We start from the raw sequence: 24,245 nt of genomic DNA, 5'->3' as shown, positions 1-24,245 counted from the left end.
ACTTCAGTTCTTGGATAAAACATGATTGGTGTACTTAATATTTGTTAATTGTTGGAAATATGACTGGTACATGTAGTTTCTATTAGCAATGTGACTTGATAATTTTGGCTTGTACTATTTAGTAAATTTGTGGTGTGCACTGAATACGGTATAAATGGCTTGATTCAGTATAGGTACCACTTGTCAAATTTTAATGAAAATAAGTACATAACTAAGTGGATAATCTGCATATTTATTATCTAATTAGTATAAATAGTTTCATGTGTCTTTAATATGCCTAACTGTAATGTACTAAGCACTGCTGCAATTAGTGACATGCAACCAATGCTACAGTATAACGAAGGCATCTGAAAATGTCATATGACTAATTATATATGGTAATGTGACCCCAGTAATATGCATAACTGTAATACTGTAGAATACTTTATTTTCGCTTGGAATTTATTTTCGCTATTTTCGCTGAAGGAATGAATCAGTGAAAATAAAACCCAGCGAATATACTTTTTTCCTATATTTCACATTAAACTTTAGTGAAAATAAATTCCTTACAAAACGCCTAAAAAGCCTTTTCAGCAAAAATTAATTCCAGCGAAAATAAAGTATTTCACAGTATCTGAAGTACTGTTGCAGATATAATTTTGTTTTACAAGATATACATGTATTGTGACCAAAATATCATCTTATATGGTCATTAAATATTTATAATTGTTAAACCATAGTTCCATGGTACCACCCTGATCATTGCCTGCAGTTATATTTTTAAATACTGTATTCACTCTAATAGAAGCACAATGTCATGTGCTTACTGTGAATATAAATTACAAAGAAAAGTCCATGGTCAATTTTGCATTGAAATATTGAAATATAATTTTTGCTTTATGTGTATTAGAGATGTATTATAGTAAATACAGTGTTTGTTAGCCCCCGCCAGATCTGTGATCCGGGCGGGGGGTATTAATTTGGGTCGTGTCTGTGCAATGTGTGTGCACATTTTCATGTTACCAGCTTTTTCTCACACATGTGTAACCCAATTCAGTTTAGAGTTGGTACAGAGACAGAAATTGATGGTGCTATTGTGCACATCAAGTTATTTTTTCGATTCTTCAAAGTTTCACTGTGTTTTTCATTGATTTTTAACATTTTTCCTTCAAAATCCGACTTTTCCCGAAATTACCCGAGTTTAATCCGAGTTTTGATGACGCTTACGCAGTTCTCGTCTCGGTGGAAATCAGTCAATTTTGTGAGGATATTGTATCCCGGAATTGTATCTTTATTTGCGCAACGCTTCTATGGACAAAATTGTGTCTCGTCAATTTCAAAGGTAAGAAACTGTGCTTGTTATGGTATTTATACACTTTCTATTATCGTTTGTGTCTCGGGTTTGGTGATCGTGAGAAACTATTGCTAACCTGGCGAGACTTTCGCCAGAAAAACTGCCTTTTTATTATGGTTGTAGGAACTGATTATGTATTGTGTAAATTGAAAGTTTACCTTGTGACTTAAGAGGTTTGCAGTGCTCTCACCGAGATTCAAACGTCGTGGTGGTGTCAGCGCAATGCTGCTCTGAGACGCTTGCCAGACTATGCCTCGCTCAAAATCATTATCGCCATGCTTGATTTCCGCAACATTTACATTTGTTTATGATTTCCACAGCTATTGTTCTATGAGATGCGTTCTCGCTGTTCATAAACAGCCAAGAACAAGTTTAGTTGGGTCGGCATGTACTCATTGAAAGTGTTTGTTTATTTACGTAATCCACTGATCACGCAATAGGCGAAGTTAAAAATATGTCGCTACTCAGGAGAGCTTGCCCACAACGCTAAATGTCCCAATATAAACGTACTGGTACGTTTATTTTTTCAACAGAAAAATTCCACCCGGCACATTTTTATTTGGGATGGTACGTTTATTTATTTTTCTAAATCCGTTTAAAAATATTATGCCTTTTTCCCCATGAGAAACGAAGCCAAAAGATCGCACTAAAACATCGGTAAATCTGGTCTTTCGTGTTGCTTTCACCATGAGGTCGCTGAACTGTCATATTTAAATGCTTTATGGTAATTTGAGCACATGGGCACCATCCAGCATTTTGATTGGTTGATTAGCGACTTGACCTATCTGGTCAATAAACACGCGTCGTGGGCATGGATAACATGGCGGATATTGTCTCATCGAGCGTTAACATGTAACCGAAAACATTTGCTTACGATAAAACTAAGTTGAATTTTACTTGCATTTCATAACAATTCAACGAATTTATTTTTTGTACGTTAATATAATCACTACTGAGTACTAATCAACAATTACAACACTTCGAAAACAAGTAAGCTACCGTACCGTGATCATTTGCTACCAACAAAAAAATAATGCATAATAAATATAGTGAATATTTTTTGTTGTCATGTGAACAGTTTTTTTGATTGACTGTAATTTTCCAACATTTCATGACGTCTATTGTAGCACCAAATTATGGCCTTTCACTCCTCCTTGACGCCTATTTAAACGATTATACGGCATCTTGTCGCCTGCCACGAATGTCACACTAGACGAACTTGATCGATACTGCCGACCATTTCATGCATTTTTTATCGACGCACGACGACACACAAATCGAGAAAAGTATTGTCCTTGCAACAATTTAGAGCAATACGTCACCACTATACAGTGACTGATTTAATTTTTATTCAACATTAAAACAAACTACAGTGAGTTGTTCTATGGTCGTATAAAAATAAAATAAACTACATTAAGATACAGTAAAGTTAACCAACTAAACAGAATGCTAAATAAAGCTAAATAATATTACAAACACATAGAATCACAATAAACTTGTACGATACAGTACAATACAATACTCTAACTACTATTGCTAAGGAGTGGAAAATCATATTCACATTAGAGTCATAACTATGGAAAGAATATTTTTATATTTGGTGGAGCTGCTCATATATCATCTGCATACATTTTTGTATGTATTGTGCAGTTTCCCAGCCAGTCCGACTCGAGTAGTGATTGGTTTGCTACTTCATTACATCTTGCAGCCTTTCAAACAGTATATTGCTAGACATGCATCAATTGTTGTCCATGTATATTCCTAATTGCTCAGTGAAAACTTGCAATTTCTTTCTGGTTGGTATAAATATATTAAGTAAATAAATATGTTTTCGTATTGAAAAGACAGTACACAAATATATTTTTTTTAATTAAATTTAACAGCTAATGGGAGCATATATGCTACAACCTCTGCTTACTTTTGACTAAATGTTTTTTTTGTTTTTTTCAGGTGCAGAGCCAGAATTTTTTCTCGGAAAGCAAAGCCACTGAAACTGCATATAATACAAAAGCATACTATTCGCTGCATGTCTGACAATTGTATAAAGTTTTGCAGGTCGTCTTTTTTTTTTTGAGAAGTGCTGTCAACCAAAGCATAAATATGTGTTTCTCTGTGCATAAAAGTTCAATTTCACACGATTTGTTAATATTAATGTATGATAATAAAAACTTGATAATATTTTTCTGGATTCTTGCACTTTATTTGTATCATTGTCATATGAGAAGTACTCTTGTCCTTATTTAGAGATATTGAAACTAATTCAGGGCCACAAACTACATGTAGATCTGTACATGAAGTACATGGGAAGTAAAGTTGTTGACACAGGTAATGTACACCAAGGATCATTGCAGTTTCTCAGTTCTTCATCTGGTGCTAGTACTTGTATGACAAACGGTATCTTTGCCTGTTACTGTTTGAAATATCAGAAGTTTTTCGCTGGAACAGTTCTGTGATTGACAGTGTTCTTGTATTAGGAATACAGTTGTACAAGGAAGTTTATCCAAACAGACACAACACTGACTCTTCAACATATTTGCAGATCTGATTTGCATACTTGCATGTCATTTTACCTGTTGTACTTGTTTGTTGCTCTCTGGTGTTCTTGCTGAGAATGCCATAGAAATCATGTTTGCCAATTTACATCCATGCCAAAAACTGGACAAATTATATGTTGCAATTTTCAGTGTCATTCATGACCTGTTTGATTGGATAAAGTTTTACGACTTGGAGGCCATTTTTTCTCTCAAAAATCTAAAAAAACAAGCTTTTTCTAGCTGTTAACAGCTTTTTCTCAGATATGTGTCATCCAGTTTTGTTCAAAGTTGGTACAGGGACAGGTAATAATTGTTTACAAGTGCACATCGCATTATATGTTTAACAATTTATAAATTGTCTCAGAAAAGCCAAATGAATAAATTTTTACCCCACCCCCTAAAATTGTAACACATCAATTCTGAACATTTAATAACAGAATTTTTATACAGCTCATAATGAATTAATTCACTCTGACACAAACTAAGTTCAATATAAGTTTTTAAATTTTGTTCTGAGTGGGGGCTATGACATGACATGTCATGTCTTGTTTATTTGTACTTCATGCCTCCAATACCTTCAGTACACACAAGTTCTCTCTACGGTAATCTTTCTTTCATTTCAACTTTTTTGTCTTGAGAATTCCATACAAATTAGATGTTAATTCTATATCATGCTTCTACAGTGCCTGCGTTTGCCTCGGTTGATGATGAGAGTGAGACGAAAAAGAAGTCTAGTATTGATTTAGGATACAGTGCTTCGGAACCACCCCTACCCCCACGTAAGATGCCTCACCAGTTGTACCAGGGTAAGTATACTACAGCATTAAAATAACAAGATAATATATTTTCTGATGAAGCTCCACCAACAATTTGGCACCCACATCTAGATCCATGGTAACACAGGGTTACTCAATTTTATGCTGCATATTACACTAAAACATTAATAGTTATCAAACTTTTAGCTCTGCTGTCGACTTTGTCAAGCGACCTTATCATACGAGTGACTGTCTGGCGTCGTCCAGTGTCATTCGTACTTCATGTCAACTTTTTACTTTTTCAATCTGAATGCTTTTTGATACTTGGTGTATCTCGGGCAGACCTCTCTTAGATTTGTTCATTTCATCAGATTGCTTTGATATTATACATATAGACGCTACAGGTGAACCTCTCTCAGATTTGTTAATTTCGTGATGATATTTTCAATTCTCTAATTTTGGTGAATATTTTTGTCATTTTTAGTAAAAAGTGATATTTTCGACTTTTTGCTGAAAACCGCAAAGTTGATAGCTTTTGTATTATACATATGGGGACTACAGGTGGACCTCTCAGATTTGTGATAGTTCCAATTCTCTAATTGAAATGTGCATGGCGAAAAGAGGAGCTATCTCAGTTGAGAGGCTGCTTATTTCAAAATGATGTAATTTTTGGGAGAAGTCAGCATAGAATAATGCATTATGCAATCTACTGTACAATATGGAGTAATGCTTGCAGACAAAGTGTCAGCACCAAATTCAACAACATATACTTGTAATCAAAGTCTGAATAATCTCAAGAGTAGAGCTACATATGTATGTCATGGATGACCCTCCCTGAAAATACAAGTACATGTGTTATGTAGCTCAAAAGATTGAAAGATTGTGCAATATTTTATATTTCAGGAGGTTTACAAAGTGATGTTGTATGTGACACATTTGAGGTATGTTATTCAGGTATATTTCTTCACTAGACAATTTCAAGTTATAGAGCAAACAATCAGTTTTTGTGCAAGAATGGGGAGTTGTTTTTAAGCTCATGCATGTTGTTTGCTAGTTTCTGGCAGTCTTATGAGCAGATATGCAACATTTGGGAAAATGTCATGAATTTTTATTGACTCCCGTGTGCGAAGCACAAAATGGGAGTCTTTGCGGTTAGTGTGTCTGTATATGTGTGTGTGTGTGTGTGTATATGTATGTATGTGTGTGTGTATATATGTCTGTCTGTTCCACTGATATCTCAAGAACCATACATCAGTTTTTGATGAAATTTGGTGCATAGATGCTCTGGGCTAATGCTTGGATCTGATTAGTTTTTGGTAAAAATTACCTAGTTACTAATTACCTAATTTGCATAATGATTAGTCAATTTTAGGTTTTTTCACTGATATCTCAAGTACTAATCATCACATTTCCATGAATCTTGGTACATAGATGTCATAGGACACTACACAGACCTGATAGTTTTTAGGGTAATGTCAGTGCATATTAATTACCTAATTTGCATAATTAATTAATTTTCAGCTTTTGATGTTTCATTAGTAAGCATTACATTTCAATAAAACTTGGTACATAGATACTCAAGGACTATGCAGAGATTGATTGTTTTGGGATAAATATTTGTGCATATTAATGACCTAATTTGCATAATTAATTAATTTTCAGCTTTTCCACAGATATCTCAAGTACTAATTATCACATTGCAATGAAACTTGGTACATAGATCCTTTAGGACTATCCAGAGACCTGATTAGTTTTAGGGTAAATAATTGTGTATATTAATTACCTAATTTGCATAATTAATTAATTTTCTGCTTTCACACTGATTTCTCAAGTACTAATCATCACATTTCAATGTACTTTGTACATGGATGCTGTAGGACAATAGACAGACCTGGATAATTGTGGGTTAAAATCTGTACATATTAATTACTAATTCACATAATTAACCACTTTTAAGCTATCACACTGATATCTAAATTACTAATTATTCCATTTCAATGAAACTTAGTGCAAAGATGCCCTAGAACAATGTACAAACCTGATTAGTTTAGAGTTAAAATCTGTTTATATTAATTCCCTAATTAGCATAATAATTTATAATTTTTTTTGGTTCCAATCACATTTCAATAAAACTTTGTACATATATGGTCTGTTACATTGCGGAGACCTCATTAGTTTTTCATTAAAATCTGTTCATATCAATTTTCTGATTTGCATTATTAGTTTTCAGCTTTTCCATCACTATCACTATCTCTGACAAGTAATTTTGAATTATATTTAATGTGTCTCCAATACTCTCAGCACATGGGAGTTCTTTCTAAGCTTTCTTTGATTTTTGTTTTCCCTGAATACTGAATTTTTCCGTGACAAAAGCTGAGGTGAGAACATTTTATTTAGAAACATTTAGATTTTTTTGTCTGAGATTTAACAAAAAGATTTCACAAAATTATTTGCAGAGTACCACAGAGGAAGCCGAAAGAAAAGGTGAGTTTGCAAATAATTTTACTTTTATTATTAACCAAAGTTTGAGTCAATCCAATTCAAATCTGATGTAGGTTTAGCATTTTCATCACAAATTATCTGTCTTTATAGTCTGCACTCAAAAGATTAGGGAATAAATAACCAAATTTTTGAGCAAAAACTGAAAATTGACATTTTGGTGTCTGTTGGCTCCAAAAGTAGGGTTCATTTCCAAAAATATTGAAGAATAACAGAACAATTTGAGCAAGAAAGAGGTGAGAAAGTTAGCGACTCCACTCCACCAGTGACAGTCTCTTGCTATCCAATAATGTAATGCAGATCTTGTTCAGGTTTTGTGGGATGTTGCCAAATTAGACAACTAGACAAAAAAATGCAGTTTATGAGAACTTATGTAATATATGAAATTATGCTCTGATGTGATGATTTTTATTTTTCATCAAATGAATCATAAATCTTGTAGTTTTAGTTTATGATCCAAATGCTGTATCAACAATGGTGTTTTCTCATATCACATCTTTAAATGGTTTGTATAACATTTGTCATGCAGTGTGCATTTGCTTTTGTGTAAAAAAAGTAGACTTCTACTTATTTTCTATGCATATATATCCCCTGTGTATAATATATGTACATACATTCTTTTTTATTTCTCATTTTGTTTGTCTGTATTTCATTTTATTCAACATTCTAATGAGGATATGATCGCAATAAAGATTATTATTATTACATTGTATTATATTGTAATGTTATTTTATCATAATTGTAGGTAGAAGAGTTCGACCAGAAAGACAAGAACTACCATTATATGTAAGTTTGAATTAACTTCGATCATAGTTACAGTGGGTGCCAATAATAACCAATTATATCTCCATATCAATTTTTCCTGCAATGTTACAATTGTAATTGGTCCATTGTTAATGTTTGTTTTGACTCTGCCTTTAAGTAAACCACTCATTTTATATAGAGCTACTTTATTAACTATGCTGTCCTCCTAGATGGCAGTGTGCAGCTGTTCATATAAGTGATTATTTGTCACCATCTATAAACAATAACATTTTTGACTTTTTTCAACTCAATTGCTGTATATTTGTTTAATATTTGTCCATTTCGTGACAATATCTTAAATTCTTTATTAATGGCAAATATTGTTTTCACTTTTGGTAAAAATGCTATTTTCGACTGTCTTTTGACAGGTGATATGCTTCACCTTTCTTTTATAGAGGTTTCTGTGGCAGTTGACTATATTACGACTTGACAGGTCTACCCCCATTTATGAAATTAGCTTAATAATAAATAAATTAAATGTAATGTCTTCATTTATAGATGACATATGGAAATCGTGGGCCAGTTCTTTGTTCATCACCAGCAACATTAGGTAAAAATGTGTTTATTTGGTAGAAATGTGAATAGTAGTATTTGGTATAATTATGACTGTTCATTTGGTAAAAATTTGAGCCAAATTTTTTTTAGTATAAACTGAAAATTTATTCCAATTTTGTCTGTTGGCTCCAAAATGATCGCAATAAAGATTAATATTATTAAATTGTATTGTATTGTATTATATTGTAATGTTATTTTATCATAATTGTAGGTAGAAGAGATCCAGCAAGAATTATGTCAGTACGAGGTCCAAAAATAAGACAAAAAGAACTAGTAAGTTTGAATTAACTTTGATCATAGTAGATAATATTTGGTAATCGTTTATAAGTAACTATTGAAAATACCTAGACGTTTTGAGCAATGGCTCTTTATCGATAGCATAGAATTAATTGTTTATAAATAAATAATATTAATAACAGCGTCCGGATTACTTTCGGAAATTCCGTCGCGTTTCGGAAAGTTTTAATTTTCAAAACTTTTGAATATTTATTTGTGCTTTTAGGTTAGTGAGAAGGTTATAATAATTTTTCATTTCACTTTAACTCTGTTTTTTTCACCCCTCAGACCCCTTTAAAAAGTCACTTCTGGCCATTATAATGGTCACTATTATCTTAATGGCCAGAATATTTACCAGATTTTTTTAAGTGGCCAAAATATTTACCAGTGTTTTTAAAATGGTGGTTTTAATGACCCATGTTTTTTATACTGGTCAGAATAATTACAATTGCTTTTTAAATGATGGAGTTGATGACATTTTTTTTTGATGGGCATTATAATGGTCATTTTATTTTTCATTACATACATAACATGACCAGTATTTTTGTTCATGTCACTAATATAATGGCCCAGAAAAAAACCTTCTACCTCGTGCGAGTCAATATACGTGTGGGAATTTATTTTTCAAAGTTTTACTGGCGCAAGTACACTTAAATGAAATTTCGCGAATAATGCCTCGATCCCCAGTGAAATTTTATAGTAACGCTGATGCCAGTGACTGCTGGTGGACTACATAACCTGCGGAGTATTTAGATGGTGTTGAATTATAGGACGATTGCTGTACTGCAACTGGCACATCAAGGTATGAATTTATAATTATTTTACAATGACTTCAATACAATATTAGATACTTTTGTTGCTGTTTATGTAGCAGGATAGTCTTTTGTGGCTTTAGTTTTTGTTTTTCAAAAATTATATAAATTAAAAAACACTGTGGCATTTGCTTTATGTACTATCATACCTATTTTTTGGAAAAAAATAAATGTGCAATTTTTTGTTCAGTCATGGCTCACTGTGTAAGTACTGTTTCATTATCATTCATAATTGTCAAACAACAAGCTCCAGTACCTAGGTGTTAATGAGGATTAGCTCCTATGTTTGTTAATACAAGAAAAGTATAAACAAAGGTTATTTCCAACTCCTGAAATCTGCAAAAAACATCAACATAAATTTGTTTCCATTCATGGCAATGTTTTCAAATTATTAATATAATTTAACTGACTGCAAAATGTTTTTTTTTTTTAATTTTCAAAGATTATGTATATTGTTTTTTTTTTTTTCTCTTCAGACAATACCAACAATAGTGTACTGTACATTGAGAAATCTAATTTAGTAACCATGTATGAACTATATATATTATGCCCATAACGTCAAATACCATACAGAATCCCTTTTTCCTGTAAACTAGTATAAGATGATATATGCCCACAGTGTGCAACAGTTCATTTTCTTTGCGCACAAAAAAAACTCCCATACTCAAAATAACTTTTAATTTAGCGTAGATTTAAACTAAATTTCAATTAAATCTAATATTCTTTGCCCATCTTTGAGCCCAATTTGATTTGAATGAGTTGTAGAGATCAATATAAAAGGGAAGTGAACCTAAATGTATGCGCCTAAGGAAGGAATAAACAGAAGACACTTATTAGTAGTATTCAGGCAGAGCTCTTCAGCAAAGGCTAAGAGGTCCAATACCTTAGCCTGTGCTAGAAAAAATTTGCATGAACACAGGCTAAGAAATACTAAGTACAGAGTAAATCTGGTCAGTCCAGAGCCTTAGCGCAGGCAAAACAAAACATGCATGAGCGGTTAGTTTGGCTAAAAAAACCATTGTATTCAATGTTCATTTAGGAGATTTACTACTATATTCATAACTTTTTATTTCGGTGTGCCATTTCCTGCATGACAATCAACGTTAACACTTATAGAGAAATTTACTCAAGAAAAAAATGAACTGATGATGAGACTCTGTGCTACTTCCTGTTATTCTGCAATTTGCACTTTCTGAATTTGCTTTGGTATTGTTTTATAACTGTAGAACTAACCTTCCTAGTTACTCTAACTGAGCAATCATAATTAAAATTCCTGCAGCTTTTGCCTATTCTTAATAAGTTTGGGCGTTCTTACCCAGTGCTAACCATCGTTTCCTTCTGTGCATGAACTCAAACATACGAGATTAGCTTAAATCTTAGCCCATACATTGTGTAGCATGAACACTACTATTGAAGATCCAGGGGGCAAATGGGTGAAAATTAAACAAATTATAATGAAGGTGTAATATGCAGTCAGTAAAAGTCCTGGGCGTTTCTGGGTCCATCAAATTGATCATGGGTACTCTGGCTCAACTTGGACAAAAAAATATTTAGTCTATATAACGGGAACAGGGGCATGCTACCATGGGTATCCCTTTCAAGTAAGCTTAGTTATAATCCTCTACCAAATTAACACCTTAGAGAAACTGATAATAAATCTATGTCAACACCACTGTTACATCCTCTCCTGTTTCATAAGCCAAACATGGCTGCCAGGGTGTAGCTACACAAAATGAGACAATTTTGTGGTTGGAATATAATCAGAAAAATTAAATTTGATCAAAATAGCCAAGTCCATTCTCTTGATGCGAGTGAAATTAAAAATTAAATTTTTATTCCACTATGAAATCAGGAAAGGGAAACAAAAATGGTAAGTTTCTCTGCAAGGAAACAAAACTGGCTAAAAGTAAACAATGACCTGTGAAAATTTGTGTCATTATAACAAGTGGATTTTTCATCATATTTAGAACAGATATATAGTGCACTCGTTATACACTGACCAATGGGAATACTAGTAAAAACTGTTTTAGATGTATAAATCTTCTAGGGAGGTTATAACCCACATTGCACATAGGATACTGGATTTTCTTTTGTCTCAGACAGAAGTTGCATGTCCCTGTTTTCTAAGGTCTATGCTTAAATCATAACCATCTGAATACCATTATATCATTTTTCAAATTAAACTGTTTTTATATTTTTAATATCATTTTCTTGATTTTGAAAAAAATATAGAAACAATATTACACTTACTATAATTACTCTATTAGCAGCACATACGCTTAGGTAAATTACAGGGATATTCAATGGTCGAAATAAGTAATATTTTCATGATTTAGTATCCACAAGTGTAATTTTAGAGCAAATATGGTATTGTATCATAATATCATAATTATAATACAATTATTTATTTTGTGAAAGTACAGGGGATCGATGAAGTTGCACATTCATGGTGGCATTCCCATTGTGGAGGGACTCAATAATTTTGTATGTACACAGCTTCCTATTTTTGAGAGACAAAATCATGCAGCTGCATTGTTACATAACATTCTTTTGTCTCTTGTCTTGTAGGAAGTTAAATCCCCCTATTGTTCTCAGAAATTAGGTTCCCAAGTACAGCAAAGTACTGTCCTAGTCTCTCAAAAGACAAACTGTGTGTATATATGGCACAACCCCTTAATATATTCGGTTAGGAAACAATTTGATTTTATATTATTCTGTTGTCTAGATGCATTTTTCGATATTTATATTTTTTCAATCAGAATGTACCGGGTATCATTTTTTGGAAGTATATCTGAGTTGCATAGGGGAGAAATTACCATATCACAAGATGTCATTTTATCGACATTGCTATTTGTGAGGACAGAAATATGCCAGCATACACAGACACCACAAACATTTGTTTCCAAAATTGGTTACAAAGTGTATTAATTAAAAACTGGTCATTGTAAGCTAATAGCAAACTGAATTATTTTTTGCAGAAAATGACAATTTATAAAAAGGAAAAAACTATATATATGGGACATAAGAAGTTGAAGAACCAGGATTTATGGACGTTAAGGGAAGAAAAAAGTTTAACCAGTATTGATGGATGCAATGGTTTAGCATTCACATGTTTATCAGTTTTACGCTTGCACACAGATTTTGAAAATTCCAATTGTGTAGAGTCACTGTACATTGCTTTCCATAATATTGAAAAAATCCTGCAGAGATCAATAATCGGGAAAAATTTGACATTCCTACATCTTGGAGAAAAAATATTTTACACTAGAAAAAGAATAGCACAAAAACAAAGAGGAGAAAAAACATTTTGCACAGCCCCCTCCTTAAGCTAATCGCCTCTTAATAAAACTTGATTAATATCTGGAGGAGTATGACATTGCAAACCTAAAATACTATTATCCACTAAAACAGTCTCTATGGCTGTGCACTACATCAAAAATAAAACATGGCATACTTTTAGTATTGCTTACATATACTTGTTTTGTTTAATGTTTTCATTAATTATTCAATTTCTGTACTTCATGTTTGTACACTGAGCTGAATAATTAAGATGATGTTTTGAAGCAATGTTTTAACCCCCTCCCTCCCCCATATGACTTTTTTACTTTGCAAAGCTGTACATCCCAGATCTTTAGTTGTTTATGCATAGACGGTCTTTGGTTATAAATTATTTACTTTCCAGTCATTTTTTGAAGCGTAAGCCTTTGTCATACTTTCGGCTGTGGTGACTTCCTGTCATTATGCTTTTGTTTCCCTTTGGTTAGCTAAACATAAACGCTTGTTAAAAATCACACTTGGAAGTGTTAAATTATAGATAGTGTTATCTGGAAATGTAAAAATAAACTTCTAGAAATGTGTTATTCAGTTCAAAAAATAAACTGGCTGCATGCAGAATCTCAGAGAAACAATTGCATGTACATGCAGGAATAGACGGATGTTGCAGCAGCAGAAGTTTGGGCCTGGACATTCCAGTCGCATTTTTAAAATGATTTTAAATAATGTACATATTCATAACAAACTGTTACATGAGAGGGGGCAGAGCATGAAATAATATTTTAGTTTTGGAAACTATACAAAGATGTGTGTTTCAGTTCAGTAATTCAATACATTTGATGAGCCATTATTAATAGCACACTAAGGGTTAGATTTGAATAGATTCCTAGTGAGATTGGTGCATTCTTAATTAAAAAAAAAATTAAAAAGTTTTACTGCTACTAAATTATACATATGTTTGGTATAATTTATTGTAAAACATTAATGTTGTTGTGAAAATAGTTTTATACAAAACAGTGAAAATTTGCCAAAATCCTTGTATGTGTTGCCAGTGATATGCTAGTTTCCATTGTTATTTAAATGTACTCATCAGGGAGGTAATCCATTACAAAACATCGCTGATCCACAGTAGTCTGGTTTCAGGCTATACCAAGTCACAGTCCTTAGAAGGACTTTGACCAAGTGCAGGCTAAGATTTAAGCTAATCCCAAATGTTTGCATATCAGCTATACGCAATTGTGTTCACTCACAGGAGGGCCCAACAGTTATAGCACAGGCCACAGTGTTGAGAGTCTGTGCACTGGCTAAGAACACCCAAACTTGTTTCCCAAGGGAAGCAGCAATTATGAACAAACAAATAAACAGCAATGGTACAGTACCATAACTACGCTGTTAACCAAAATAAACCAACCACCATATATTTTTCTCCTTTAATATTTGTTTTTTCATTCCTTTTCCATGTTTTATTGATTTATAATGCTTATTTTTTTTTATTAATATCACCAGTTTTTTCAATTGTTTTTTTTTAAACCATTGTGGTGCTTCCGATACGAGTTTGCTGATAGTTGATAGAATGGAATTTTTGTGACGTTGATTGGTACACTCAGAAGCAAAACATCACATGTGCAAATTTACATTACACCCCAAAACGGCATGCGCACGCATGCGAAACACCATATCTTTGACTTCTGGAGAAGTCGTCTACTAGTATCCCACCAGTCATCACTCCGTACACGCTTCCACACTGATTGGGTCGCTGTAGTAGAGCATACAACAACTCCAATTTGGTTCGCTGTCTACGACATGCACTAATAATACTGTTTCTGTGCATCCAAATAAATGGGTCCGTCTTTGCTCGCTTTTTAGTGCACGTCGCTTCATAAATTTGAACGAAACATGTCAGCAGCAGAAATGTTGCGTTCGTAAACAGCTGCTTAACAAAATCATCGACTGATGGCACCCCTTAGCCCGTGCTAAGGACTGGCCCTCTCAATGCATGGTCGAGTCAAAATGCAAACATCAGCTTAAATCTTAGCCAGTACTTCATGTAGCATGAACATTACTATTGTCCAGCATTATAATACCGTGAGCAAACAAACATGCCATTCACTGGTAAGTCAGCTAGCTACACACATGGAGCGCTATGCTAGACCCCCCCCCCCATATAACTTACTGAACCACCCAACACCGTTTTGTACACATGCAGTAGTCGTGGAATATTTTCACAGATATTTTTCATATCGCATTAAACCATTCATAATAGCAGAATATAAAAATGAAGCAGAGCATCATGGGTATTTTTTAGTTGATTGTGTCTAAGCCACTTTAAAATCACCTTCCATCGACCCGGTCTTCCACATAAACTTCTACAGTTTATAACACACATTATGAAAAGTTACTGATTAAGTATTTCAATGTAAAATGTTGTAGTTTGGGTGTATTTGAAGACTGAACATTTGGTTTTTTGTCATTATAAAAATGTGAATTTTGTTTATGTTTGAGCTTAACCCCACTCATAAAGACGGGCTCTTTTTTCGGATTAATAACTCGCTGTTTATGTGACTTTTTGGAGTAACTCCCTGTGAGTTTTTGGAGTAACCAGCTGTTTATGTGACTTTTTTTTGGTGGAAAGTCAGTTGCTGAGTATTTTGGGGGTTGCACACTGTTCGAATGTTCAGTAGTGAATGTCTTGCTTGTTTGTTCAAGGTATTATAATGATAGACAATGCCTTTATAAGAACAGGAAGTAGTACAGAGTCTCATTGTCAGTCCATTTTTATCTCAAGAATGTCACAGAATGTGCTTGTAATGATTGTCAAGTTTAGTATAGTTATGAATAAGAATAGTTATGAATATAATAGTCAAATTTTCGAATGGACATCAAGTATAATGGTATTTTGGGTGATTAGCCTGGGCTCATGTTTGCACAAACTTCGTTAGCGCCCGTGATAAGAGTCTATACTGTATTTTGAAAACAGGTCATCTTATATGTTTAATAACCTATTGCATTACACTATACAATGTATATTATTAAATCAACAGTATCAAGTGCATGATCTGTTGTGATTTCAAAAACAAATTAACCCAAAACTTCATATTATTTCAAGATATATAATTCCTTATTTCAAATTTTTCAAAATCTTGTATTTTACGTTTACCTACAATTTTACTGGCTTAAAATTGAAGCAAACTGAAGCGAGGGAGGAAAAAGAGGAGAGCTGTCAATCCCAATGTGCCATTACTGGGTATATCTGTGACATGAAAAAAAAATGACCATTTTATTCATATAATGAAAAATAAAATGATCATTATAATACCCATTAAAAAAATAGATTGTCACCCACTCCATCATTAAATAAAAAAAAACTATTATTCTGACCAGTGTAAAAATAGTGCTCATTATAACTACCAGTTGGATTTTACTGGTCAATATTTTGACCATTAAAAAAGTTCTGGTTGATATTCTGGCCATTAAAAAAAATAGTGGCCATTACAATGGCCAGAAGTGACTTTTTAAAGGGGTCTGAGGGGTGAAAAAAACAGAGTTAAAGTGAAATGAAAAATTATTATAACCTCCTCACTAACCTAAAAGTATGAATTAATATTCAAAAGTTGTGAAAATTAAAACTTTCCGAAGAGCGACGGAATTTCCGAAAGTAATCCGGACGCTGTTTAATAAATTAAATTAAATTAAATTAAATTAGTTTTTAAATTAAATGACTGTTTAATATTTATTAACTTTGATCATAGTTACAGTGGATGCCAATAATAACCAATTATATCTCCAAATCAATTTGTCCTGCAACGTTACAATTATACTTGGTTCACTGTTACCAATAATGTTTGTTTTAACTCTGCCTTGAAGTAAAAACCTCATTTTATATAGAGCTACTTCATTAGCTATGCTGTCCTCCTAGAGTGCAGCTGTTCATATAAGTGATTGTTTGTCACCATCTCCCTGCTATCAACAATAAAATTGTTGACTTCTTTCAACTCATTTGCTTTTATACTCGGTATGTAGGCACCTTGGGTGTACCTTTTTAAGATTTGTCCATTTCGTGACAATATCTTAAATTCTTTATTAATGGCAAATATTTTTTTCACTTTTGGTAAAAATGCTATTTTCGACTTTGTCTTTTGACAGACCAGCCTGATTGCCTTGTTAGTCCCCGTTCAGGCGCAGCCTGAAAAGGGGACTACTAATTCAGGTTATGTCCATAATTCCGTCTCCAACATTTTCTCAGAAATTCTACAGCAGATATCAGTGAAACTTGGCAGGTTGATGAACATGTCCCCTCCGAGTATGCACGTAATTTTTTTTCCAGATCTGAAAATCCCAAGTGGGTCTTTTTCACGATTTTATCAAAAATTGCCTCTCCCGGCAACATTGACAAAACGTCTGCGCATGCTCAGAATAAATTAATTACTGTAAAATACTTTATTTTTGCTTGCAACATTTTTTTGCTATTTTCGCTGAAGGAATGTTTCAGTTAAAATAAAATCCAGCGAATATACCCTTTTCTTATATTTTACAGTCAACTTGTCAAAAATCAATGAAAATAAATTCAATACAAAACACCCAGAAAAAGTCTTTTCAGCGAATGATAATTCCAGCTGAAATAAAATATTTTACAGTAGATTAGATCTGTGAGTAAGGCTGCTGTTATTACGGCACGTGATTTCTCCATTGCGTGCAATTTATTATAGTACTGTTTATACATGTATTCTGTTTGGCTCAGTGGTCTCATTCACTCGTTACTAGAAGAACTAGTAACTTTATTTGATTTCAAGAACTTCAAGAAGGCGGCATAAGAGACGTGTTTGCAAAGGTAAGTTTTCCAGTTTATTGGGGTACGATTGGTGTACATTTCGTGACGTACGGACGTGAATATTATGATGATTGCCAGCTTTATATTCTTGTGAAAAACCAAAAAAAGCAAACAATTGTCTCTAATCTACGAAACTAGTTTGTGAATTGTATACCCTGTCAAATTATTGTACACGAACGATTAATTCACGAGGACATAGTTTTCAAGTACCGGTAAATCGTTTTCCAGTCTTTTGCTTGTGTAGCGATTTCCGAAATATTCACAACTCGGGGGGGGGGGGGGGGAGAATTTCCCTGTGTCGATCAATTTATTCATTATATAATAGCAGGTTGCCTATGATTATATTCGTATTTTTTATGTTGTGAGCATTGAACTGTTAGTTGCAATGAAGATTTTGGCGATCTTGTGCGATTCAACATGGCGGATGTACAGTGACAACACGTGTATGGACGGTCGGTCGAGCAGTCTGCAACGGACCACAGTCTGTGAACGGACCGTTAATGTTTTGGATATTTCATTCACTCCTGATGCCTAAAAGAGTCTAATTTATATTTTACCGTAGTCATTGACACCTATTCAAGAGTTTATTGTGAATAGCGTGAATGGGTAAGCTTCGTTTCGACAATGGGCTGTTATTTCTGTGAACAATGTTAAATTATTCTTTGAATGCTCAGTTTATTTTTTTGAAAACAACTAATTTTTCGATTTAAAAAAAATCATGCCGTTTTCCCCGTCAAAATCAAAGCATAAAGATCTTGCTAAACATCGGTGAATCCCCTGTTGCGTTCACCACGAGGTCACTGAGCCGTCATTAACATATTTAAATGACCACGTGTACTGAAATAACATGGCGGATATCGCATCGCATTTACATTCGACCGAAATCATTCGTTTACGATGAAACTAAGTTGAATATTACTTCCAAATCATAAAAATTCAACGAATTATTTTTTTGTGCGTATTATAATCATTACTGAATAATAATAAACAATTGCAATACTTCGAAAACAAGTAAGTTATTCACTTGCGAAACACAGAATGAACAGATTGTGCTACCGTGATCATTTGCTACCGGTACTAACAACTAAGCAATGTATTCGTGTTTGTATTTATTCGAAACTTCTTTTAGAAAAAACTTTACTTTTCGTAAACTTTACTGAATTTTTGGGGGGATTCAATTCCAACATTTCGCGATGCCAAACCAAAGGCCTTTCACTCTTTGAGTGTGACACCTAAACCAGAAGTTTTATGGTGTATAAACTGGCACTAAATGAAAAAGCCGTTGAACCTTATTCAAATTTATAAGTACATGTTATTATGTATTTAATTATGAAAACTGACTAAATTAAATGTGATCTTATTTTTAATTTGAACAGAATTATGATTTATATCGGTAATGACGTTTTCATCCAATATTAATAGTGCAATTGTTAAAATGCCTACCTACACATTTATTGTTTTTGTTTCTGTTGCCCTGAAATAGACATTTGTAAAAAAAAAAAATTTAAAAATCATGCTTGATTCAAATTCAAAAAAAAAAGATGTAGCCATGTAGCCCCTTCCTGTTATCTGTTTCCAACTTCTTCCAGAGTAAAACTGGTGAAGCCATGTAATTGCCATACAATCATAAACTGTGGGAAAACTTATATGTTATTGAAAATCTTTATTTTGTTGTCTGTGAATTAATATAATATTTGAAATGGTGTAATGGTGCAAAATATTCTCAAGCAATTGGTTTTCTGGTGGCACTACACTGTGCATTTATGCATGATCTCAGCTTACTAAGTGATGATGGTGGTTGAAATGGAAAACTGAATACAAAAATCCAGTAACATCTCAAACGAATTTCCGTCTGCTGTGAATGCATGTTTCGTTACATCAAATAAATAACCCAATTTTATTGAATGTATCCAAAAACATGGTACCAATGATCTGAAATTTCAGGAGTGCTCGCTGAAGGTTTATCAATCTTGCTTATTGTCTTGTTCTTTACCAATCCTGCATTTCAGTTACTAGAATTTATACTAAAAAAAAATAGTTTCTGTTTTTCTTCTAATAATTCGGCCACTCTCAAAAACAAACATTTTTCCATGGTCGAAATGCAAGAAGAATACAAAACTACTGTGATTGCATAGCGATACCTGTAGGGCCATTGTCAATTAGTTCGCCTGATCAACACAGCGTTATACATAGGGCTGATATTGAATCACGGAGAGTAAAATCTTGTGATACTAATCTCTAGAACCGCTCAGATTGGTACATACCGGTATGTCTTATGAACCCACATGTGTATATCTTTAACAATACTCATTTTAAACTTTTTTTTTTTACAGTGGTGCTGTGAACTGCTTCAATTTTGCAAGGCAATTTTTTCTGGGTTCCTACAACATGGAGTGTCAGGGACTTTATTGAAATTTCATAGAATCCTGAATATATCTAGAAGTGAAAATTAAATGGTTTACAGTATTTTATACCCATTAATAATGATGAAATGCAATAATATCACTGCACTAAAAAGACTTCAAACAATTATTGTTACTTCTCCATTGAAGGTTATGAGCAGACCAACCTTTACTGGCTTCCTTAATTATTACATGTACTTGCTCTGAAAACATAGCTTTTACAATTGTTTAAATTAACAGATGTTGTTCTATGTACAATGAATACATTTTAAATAATAAACCTTACTGTATTAATAAAAAATTGTATTTGACAACATGAGAATGATTCTGATGCCCAGTGGTGATGTTGAAACAAACCCAGGTCCTGGTAATATACTAAGACCTGATTAACAAAGAAGTCATGTACATCAAGGTTCACTCAGATTTATGAATGCAGTTTCTTGAGCAAGTATACATGTATGACAAATAGTTTTGTTGCACTTGTGTACTCTGAGATTCTGAACATGGGTCAGTGGAAGTTTTTAGTTGTCAGTACAAAACTAGATTATGGGAAATCACTTTATGATGAGTTGTACCCACATAGAGTACATATTCATTCACCTGTTTGCAGATGTTCCTTGTACTACTTTATAATCAAATAACGGGGACTGTGACATTTCATGTCTTGTTATATTATAAGTACTTTGCTGATATCATCAATATATTTTTTTAATTTTTCTCAAACACTACCAACACGATTACTTTGATATTGAGCTATACATTTTGTGAACAATTTTTTCTCAACTTAATGGCTACTACAATGTTCTTGTAGGAAAGCGGAGTAATTTTGACCATCAAGTCGCTTGTTGAATTATTTCAATATGCATGGATGAAAACCACAATAACAATCTTTGGAATAGTATCTAAGTGTAACTAATCAGTGGTGACACCTTTTAAAGGGCAGTGGTCATTGCGTTGCACGTGTGCGACATTTGTGTTGATAAACATTGATTTTTCAACAATCTAGCACAACTACATTGTATGAGGTTTGACCTGGGCGCGACTTTCACTAATTACCGCCGATGACTTTTTTGATAACTTCCACTCACTTAAATATACCTAATTATTCGTAACATCTCAATTTGTACTCATTGATCTGCACAACTGTCAAAGTCGCCATCTTTATTTATATGAGACCTATATATCTCGCACATGCGTGGTACGACAACTACCGTCCTTTAAATTACATGTTCACCACTGTCATTCATGTACTGGTATATGACCATTATTGTTGATCTCTCAATCAATTTTTTTTTTTAGATGAAGATGTTGACAGTGAAACTTGGTGAGACAATTTATTATACATTTATTTTGTCAGCTAAAATATAGTTTTCAGTTTGAGAACTAGTTTGCCACCAGGCACTGTCAGTGATGTACTCAAAATTTGTGTAATTTAACACATACCTTGTGCATAAGCATACACTCATGCTAATTGGATCTTTAAAAAAAGCTATAAAAACTGTCTGTATTTGTGCAGTCTTGGTGACTTATTTGTTTCTGTACTCTACTGCCTTTTATTTAGGTTCACCAAAAAAAAGTATTGCTAAACCAATCATACTGGACAATGGTATTGCTGGCCTTCTCCCAGATATTACTCAACCTAAATCTAAACTCAAAGAAGTTTCTTCAAAAGGTCAAAAGGTACGTCATTTTTACCTTGCCCGTATCATCAAAGATCAATAACTTTACTAATTCTTTTCAATGATCTTCCCTTAGTATGAACGACAGATATCCTTTGTGAAAATATCATGCATAAAACTGCTGTTTCAACACTAAAATTGTTTGTATTCAAAATTAATTATGAAAATGTATTGAAACAAAATATGATAAGGAAATAATATTATACAACAAAGGCAAGGTCACCAGGGTTCAACTATGTTCAACCCTTTGGAATAAAGCCAATATGTGGACAATTTTTATGTATTTTCTGACCAAATGGATATAATTTCCACATTGGATTGAAATTCAAATGTGGTACAAAATAACATGCTTCTGTGAAAGGTAGAGTAAAAGTTGACTTTTATGTAAATAATGATATAGAAACATCCATGAAATCAGTTGTAATGGTATTCTCAAGGGTCTGTTGTGTACAGCATACACTGATGGCTATACAGCGTACTCTGATGGCTATACAGCATACTCTGATGGCTATACAGCACACTCTGATGGCTATACAGAATACTCTGATGGCTATACAGCATACTCTGATGGCTATACAGCACACTCTGATGGCTATACAGCATACTCTGATGGCTATACAACACACTCTGATGGCTATACAGCATACTCTGATGGCTATACAGCATACCCTGATGGCTATACAGCATACCCTGATGGCTATATAGCATACTCTGATGGCTATATAGCATACTCTGATGGCTATATAGCATACTCTGATGGCTATACAACACACTCTGATGGCTATATAGCATACTCTGATGGCTATATAGCATACTCTGATGGCTATATAGCATACTCTGATGGCTATATAGCATACTCTGATGGCTATACAACACACTCTGATGGCTATATAGCATACTCTGATGGCTATATAGCATACACTGATGGCTATACAGCATACTCTGATGGCTATACAACACACTCTGATGGCTATACAGCATACTCTGATGGCTATACAGCATACTCTGATGGCTATATAGCATACTCTGATGGTTTCACAGCATACTCTGATGGCTATACAGCACACTCTGATGGCTATACATCATACTCTGTTGGGTATACAGCATACTCTGATGGCTATAGCATACTCTGATGGCTATATAGCATACTCTGATGGTTTCACAGCATACTCTGATGGCTATACAGCACACTCTGATGGCTATACATCATACTCTGTTGGGTATACAGCATACTCTGATGGCTATACAGCATACTCTGATGGCTATATAGCATACTCTGATGGCTATACAGTATACTCTGATGGCTATACAGCATACTCTGATGGCTATGCAGCATACTCTGATGGCTATATAGCATACTCTGATGGCTATACATCATACTCTGTTGGGTATACAGCATACTCTGATGGCTATACAGCATACTCTGATGGCTATATAGCATACTCTGATGGCTATACAGTATACTCTGATGGCTATATAGCATACTCTGATGGCTATACAGCATACTCTGATGGCTATATAGCATACTCTGATGGCTATAGCATACTCTGATGGCTATATAGCGTACTCTGATGGCTATACAGCATACTCTGACGGCTATACAGCATACACTGATGGCTATACAGCATACTCTGATTGCTATACAGCATACTCTGATGGCTATACAGCATACTCTGATGGCTATATAGCATACTCTGATGGCTTCACAGCATACTCTGATGGCTTCACAGCATACTCTTGATGGCTATACAGCACACTCTTGATGGCTATACAGCACACTCTGATGGCTATATAGCATACCCTGATGGCTATATAGCATACTCTGTTGGCTATGCAGCACACTCTTGATGGCTATACAGCAAACTCTGATGGCTATACAGCACACTCTGATGGCTATACAGCACACTCTGATGGCTATACAGAATACTCTGATGGCTATACAGCATACTCTGATGGCTATACAGCACACTCTGATGGCTATACAGCATACTCTGATGGCTATACAACACACTCTGATGGCTATACAGCATACTCTGATGGCTATACAGCATACCCTGATGGCTATACAGCATACCCTGATGGCTATATAGCATACTCTGATGGCTATATAGCATACTCTGATGGCTATATAGCATACTCTGATGGCTATACAACACACTCTGATGGCTATATAGCATACTCTGATGGCTATATAGCATACACTGATGGCTATACAGCATACTCTGATGGCTATACAACACACTCTGATGGCTATACAGCATACTCTGATGGCTATACAGCATACTCTGATGGCTATATAGCATACTCTGATGGTTTCACAGCATACTCTGATGGCTATACAGCACACTCTGATGGCTATACATCATACTCTGATGGCTATACAGCATACTCTGATGGCTATAGCATACTCTGATGGCTATATAGCGTACTCTGATGGCTATACAGCATACACTGATGGCTATACAGCATACTCTGATGGCTATATAGCATACTCT

The 24,245-nt window shown here is 34.0% G+C and overlaps 1 protein-coding gene across 1 annotated transcript in view; it reads left to right on the top strand.

Moving 5' to 3' along the window:
- LOC100373327 (protein mono-ADP-ribosyltransferase PARP4-like) overlaps positions 1-24,245 on the top strand; it is a 209,758-nt gene that overhangs the window by 173,658 nt on the left and 11,855 nt on the right. The window contains exons 56-63 of the mRNA XM_085505344.1: positions 4,551-4,673; positions 5,526-5,563; positions 7,079-7,106; positions 7,867-7,907; positions 8,424-8,475; positions 8,692-8,753; positions 21,371-21,395; positions 21,633-21,751. Of these exons, the coding sequence (XP_085361470.1) occupies positions 4,551-4,673; positions 5,526-5,563; positions 7,079-7,106; positions 7,867-7,907; positions 8,424-8,475; positions 8,692-8,753; positions 21,371-21,395; positions 21,633-21,751 (488 nt within the window). The remainder of the gene's footprint in view (positions 1-4,550; positions 4,674-5,525; positions 5,564-7,078; positions 7,107-7,866; positions 7,908-8,423; positions 8,476-8,691; positions 8,754-21,370; positions 21,396-21,632; positions 21,752-24,245) is intronic.

This window comes from Saccoglossus kowalevskii, chromosome 11, assembly GCF_978046115.1.
Source record: "Saccoglossus kowalevskii chromosome 11, keSacKowa6.1, whole genome shotgun sequence".
Lineage (NCBI taxonomy): Eukaryota > Metazoa > Hemichordata > Enteropneusta > Harrimaniidae > Saccoglossus > Saccoglossus kowalevskii.
The sequence above is the reverse complement of the archived record's forward strand: the minus strand, read 5'-3'. Positions and strand labels throughout refer to the sequence as shown.